The 5,379-nt window shown below is 43.9% G+C and overlaps 1 protein-coding gene across 1 annotated transcript; it reads right to left on the bottom strand.

Annotated features, from left to right (window-relative positions):
* Nucleotides 1–2,299: 2,299 nt before the first annotated feature.
* Nucleotides 2,300–5,374, bottom strand: LOC125530804 (DEAD-box ATP-dependent RNA helicase 18-like; the record flags this gene model as incomplete). The annotated part of the gene is made up of 10 exons (XM_048695212.1): nucleotides 2,300–2,887; nucleotides 3,158–3,408; nucleotides 3,529–3,618; nucleotides 3,755–3,853; nucleotides 3,942–4,055; nucleotides 4,174–4,279; nucleotides 4,377–4,456; nucleotides 4,609–4,857; nucleotides 4,960–5,196; nucleotides 5,306–5,374. Coding segments are annotated over 10 exons (1,710 nt in total), but the record flags the coding sequence as incomplete, so codon positions are not given.
* Between the last annotated feature and the right edge of the window lie 5 nt (nucleotides 5,375–5,379).

Raw genomic sequence — 5,379 nt, 5'->3', positions numbered from 1 at the left:
CCGCTCTCGACAAATAGGCTAAGCGATCTGCAGCCCTCTTCTGCATGCTGTCAATCTTGCTCAAAACAAGCCCCCTCTCTCCTAACATCTCCCTGATCTCATTAATTAGATGGCTTCATAATCCTCTGAGGCCTCATTGGTGCTTCAGATTCAGGGACTGATGCCGCATGCAGTTTGCGGCCCCGGTTCTCTTGTTCGTGGAGAAAGAAGGATTTCTAGTAGGACATAATGCAGAAGCCACAGCGTAGGCTTCGCTTTCTTCTTGGATGGCATCTTCTTCTTTTGCGCTGTTGGTTTTTGCAACCTTCCAGACTTTATCCCGACTGTTCGCATGTTTTGAACCATCTTCAAGAGCAAGCAAGAATAAGACTGTGAGCACAAGATTGAAGAATAATTATCCCTTTTTCCCCTGAAGTTTATTTCAGTCTTACAGAAGTGGAATATTGAAGAATGATTGTTCTTTTTAATTTCAAAATGTTTATTCCAGTTATATATATAGAGCCAAACATCCAATCATCGACCAGAAGCATGCTAAAATGGATACAAGTGTCGTACAGACCCGACAGGTGCAAAAACAGTTTTGCATATATAGTGCGAGTTTCGTGCCAGATTAAGATCAAACCATTGCATCACGATTTTCCAGAGTTACAGTAAACACCAGGTGAAACCGAGCAAATCTGAACTTGGTCTACTTTTTACGTTTTTTGCTGTTACGTTTGATGCCTCTCCTGCCTTGGCGTGTAACCTCATCTTGCTCTCTGATGCTTCTGTTGCATGTAGCAAAATACTTGCTTTTTCAACGAAGTAGACCACAGCTCCGGAGAGCAAGGCCTCTGGGTCCATTCAAAGATGTCACTAGCAAAGACTTCTGGAACCACAACTCTGCACTGCAACTCAAATATCCAACGGCAAGCACAATTTCTGCAAGGCTAGTAAGCACAGAATTTTTATCAGAAAAAAGAAAACCCCGTAAATGTTCAGAAAACATAAAGAAAATGCGGTGGAAATGGGAGCTTTATTAATTAAGTAACAGGATTACAATCGGTAACCAGCAGGCTAATCAGAGCATTTGGGGCATCCTGCAACCACAAGTCGGTCGGGTGCTCCGCTCTCGACAAATAGGCTAAGCGATCTGCAGCCCTCTTCTGCATGCTGTCAATCTTGCTCAAAACAAGCCCCCTCTCTCCTAACATCTCCCTGATCTCATTAATTAGATGGCTTCATAATCCTCTGAGGCCTCATTGGTGCTTCAGATTCAGGGACTGATGCCGCATGCAGTTTGCGGCCCCGGTTCTCTTGTTCGTGGAGAAAGAAGGATTTCTAGTAGGACATAATGCAGAAGCCACAGCGTAGGCTTCGCTTTCTTCTTGGATGGCATCTTCTTCTTTTGCGCTGTTGGTTTTTGCAACCTTCCAGACTTTATCCCGACTGTTCGCATGTTTTGAACCATCTTCAAGAGCAAGCAAGAATAAGACTGTGAGCACAAGATTGAAGAATAATTATCCCTTTTTCCCCTGAAGTTTATTTCAGTCTTACAGAAGTGGAATATTGAAGAATGATTGTTCTTTTTAATTTCAAAATGTTTATTCCAGTTATATATATAGAGCCAAACATCCAATCATCGACCAGAAGCATGCTAAAATGGATACAAGTGTCGTACAGACCCGACAGGTGCAAAAACAGTTTTGCATATATAGTGCGAGTTTCGTGCCAGATTAAGATCAAACCATTGCATCACGATTTTCCAGAGTTACAGTAAACACCAGTTCATCAAAATCAGATCCATGGAGGGAAAACAGCGCTGTAGCTCCGATTTTACAGCATAGTTAAGTAGATGTCTAATTGTTTGGTAAAGTAGAAGTATCAGCCATGTTAACATTATGCAATTTCTGAGAAGGCGAAGCATATCATATGAAAACGCAGGTGAAGATAGACTCATCATGCCAGCATGATCCTGGACACAACAAATGATTTAATTGTCCATCAACAGTTGACAACACTCTTGTAGATTCACATGACGGCAACCACACCAAACGGGAGCTGCTGCTGCTGTTTCTGTCAGAGAGTTGTTAACTAGGGAATGCAACTCTGAATCTATGTTATCTCTTGCTGCTATGAAGCCTCCAAGCTTCTCCCTTGCTTTCCTCACTACGTGTAATAACTTACAAAACCTGTGTTTTATACTTGTGGCATGACCTCCGAAATTGCTTTTTGCTATAGCTTCATCCTGGTCTGTTATGGTTGCTCTTGGCATTTCCCCTCCCATTCCCTTCTATTTTTTGTTTCGAATGACACACAAGATAAAATGCCGCGCCAAGATTTCATTTTCGTGTGAACATGAAAACCGCCTCGCACTAAACTACGCAAAGCTACACTGGCACAAGGCATGTTTCTTCTCCGGTGAAAATTTCACCATGAACCGAAAAAACAAACTAAACTGGCAAAATCTCTTCCAAAGATGCGCATACATTTTCATCTTCTCTTGCTCTTCAGTTTACTCTTTACTTCAAATCTCCTGCCTCCTGTCTTTCCTCCTCTCTGCTTGAGTTTCTTCTGCTCCTTGCTGCGCCTCTCCTTCCCTTTGCCCTTGCCGGCCGCGTCCCCGTCCGAGCCTTCACCGTCTGAGCCTCCAAACCCAGTGAGCTTCTCGTACTCGTCTTCATCGATCACTCCACGCTTCAGCTTCTTCAGGAGGCGGTACTCGTTTGTCAGCTCATCCATGTCCTCCTTTGTCTGGATTGTCTGGCGCTGCTTGCCCGTCTGCTTGCGCTTCGGCTTATCGGGCCTCTCCCGAGGTACCCTCTTCTCTGGGACTGGCGGCTCATTTGCTAGTTCTTCAGCTTTTCTTTTCAATGCCTTCTGGCGCTGTTTCTCTCGAGTTTTATCCCTGCAGTGAACCAACACAAGAAACATGTCAACCCCCACTGCTGATACTAGATAAACTAGACTCTTGACATCCAAACATATGAAAGGAATTTGACGGTTTCATTTTGACAGGGTGAATGTTTGGTTGTGCATGTTCTGTACTAACACTAACATAATTGCTCGAACCAACACAAGTTCATATCACATATCATCATTTAATGGCCTTTTAAAAAAGAAAATGGGCCAGCTGAGACGATGCAAATAATGCTGTATTCATGGACACGGTTCTTACTTGAACTTGATTTGTGAAAAATCGATGTTGCCAAGTGGAAAAAATCCCTTTAGTGAAAGATTATTGTGCTTCACTTCTGGCATGGATGGGATCTGGAGTAATCCATACTCCATGGCCAGCTTTCCAACTTCAAGCCCTTTCCACCTGAAAATGAACGAGCAGTGATGCTCCTTGTATGACCGAACAAATGAGACAAAAGCTCGAAGCCCTTTTTCCATGATATTACGATCTTCCAATGCAGCTGCTCTAATCTGCAGCACAAAGGTTAGACATTAGTCAGTAGTCAGCATGAGCAAATGATATTTTAGTGGTACCTTGGCTCAAGTGGGGACCTAAATAAATGACCAAAAAATGATACAGAAGAAACTAACCTGTGGCACAATATCTACAATATCTGGGGAACACTCCCTTTCCACGAGAGGAACACCTCGAAGCTTTAAAAATTCAACGTAAGCATCCTCCTGCAGAAAAAGTAAGCCTAAGTATTTAACTTTCAACACGACAGCCAACGGAGCTATAATTGCAGCATAGACCAACAAATCCTTTAACCACCAACTTGTAATTAAACATAAACAAGCTTAACATAGATTACATTACCGTCGGTAAGAGAAACACGATAGCATCTCCTTCTTGATCATAGCGGGCAGTACGACCTGCTCTATGTACGAACACATTGGGATCTTGAGGTGGATCATACTGGAAAACAGAATAACAAACTTTGCAATTGATTACTAAACGTAAAGAAATAGTTTCGAAGGGTAAGACCATAGCACTACAACGTAACCTGCACAATTAGATCAACATGTGGTATGTCAAGACCCCTTGCTGCAACATCAGTGCAGACTAAAATGCCACTTGAAAGAGCAGAAAATGATGCCAGAGCTTTCTCACGTGGGCCCTACATATGAAAAAACATGGTGGCAATCAATACAAATAAATACTACGAAAGTATGTCAGTATAAAGCCAGCATATCTGGCCATTTAATAGTACAACAAAACACATATTGTGCTATAACCTGTTTCATCTTCCCATGGTAAGCTATCACTGGAGAACCTTTAAGTAAGTTCAGCATTGGAAGAACAACAGACCAATAATCTACACAAGCACATGTTGCAAAGTAGCTGCATTCAAGGAAGACCAAGGTGCACAAATTAGCACGATGCAAAATGCAAAATAATGAAACAGACATGTTGAAATTTGCACGCATCATGTACTTACACCATGATTTTCTTTCCAGTGTTTTGCACAAGGAAATCAACAAGCTGTGATGACTTCTTTGCTGGTTCACATATCATATACTGCACAGAAACAACATTGTTTTTCATATGCAGTCAATATTCACAAAATCATGACAAACAATAAACCATAAGAGGTCTACTGTAATCAGATAAACTGACAGCGGCAGCCATCAATAAACGGCCAACGGTTGTACAAAAGCATCTTGCCATACCTCCAACCGGAGCCCCAGCGGCGTCTTGGATGGACCAAGATCTTGCCGAGCAGCATCCTTCGCCTCTGTCTTAACTTGGACCCTCACAGGATTCCTCAACCCCGCTTTCGCAAGCTCCTCGACTGCCTCTGTCTGGGTAGCCGAGAAAAGGCCAGTTCTCCTCAGCTTTGGCAACTTTGAAATAATTGAGGTAACCTGCTTCTGAAAGCCCATATCCAAGAGCCTGTCAGCCTCATCCAGGATCAGAATCTGCACCCAAGGAACACGAAAACCAAAATAACATCAACACATGTCACGCCTGCGCCAAAGCAGAAACCAATCAAACACAGCTCCATTGTTCCCCAAAGCAACCTCGAGATGCTTGTACTCCAGAGTGTCCAGGCGCTCCATTATGTCGAACAGCTTCCCGGGAGTGCCCACGAGTATGTTTGCGCCCTCTTCCTCCACTTTCTTGAGCTCCACCTGAATGTCCAGCCCACCAACCAGTAGAATGGAGGACACGCCCTTCAGCGTCGCGAAGAAGGGCTGCGCCACATTGTATATCTGCGACGACAATTCTCTCGTCGGAGAGATGATGATGGCAAGGACCTACAGAAATCCGTCTCATCTCTTAATCAAAACTGAACTACTACACGGGATTTCGTGAGCAAAACTAAAGAACAGTAACAGAGAAGAGGGCAGGGAGCAGAGAGGCGACCTGGTGGGGCTTGGGGGGCGAGGGGAGGCGGCGGAGCATCTCGACGACGGGGACGACGAAGGCGAGGGTCTTGC

The sequence above is a fragment of the Triticum urartu genome, unplaced genomic scaffold, assembly GCF_003073215.2.
Source record: "Triticum urartu cultivar G1812 unplaced genomic scaffold, Tu2.1 TuUngrouped_contig_6570, whole genome shotgun sequence".
In the NCBI taxonomy this organism is placed as follows: Eukaryota; Viridiplantae; Streptophyta; class Magnoliopsida; order Poales; family Poaceae; genus Triticum; species Triticum urartu.
The sequence above is the reverse complement of the archived record's forward strand: the minus strand, read 5'-3'. Positions and strand labels throughout refer to the sequence as shown.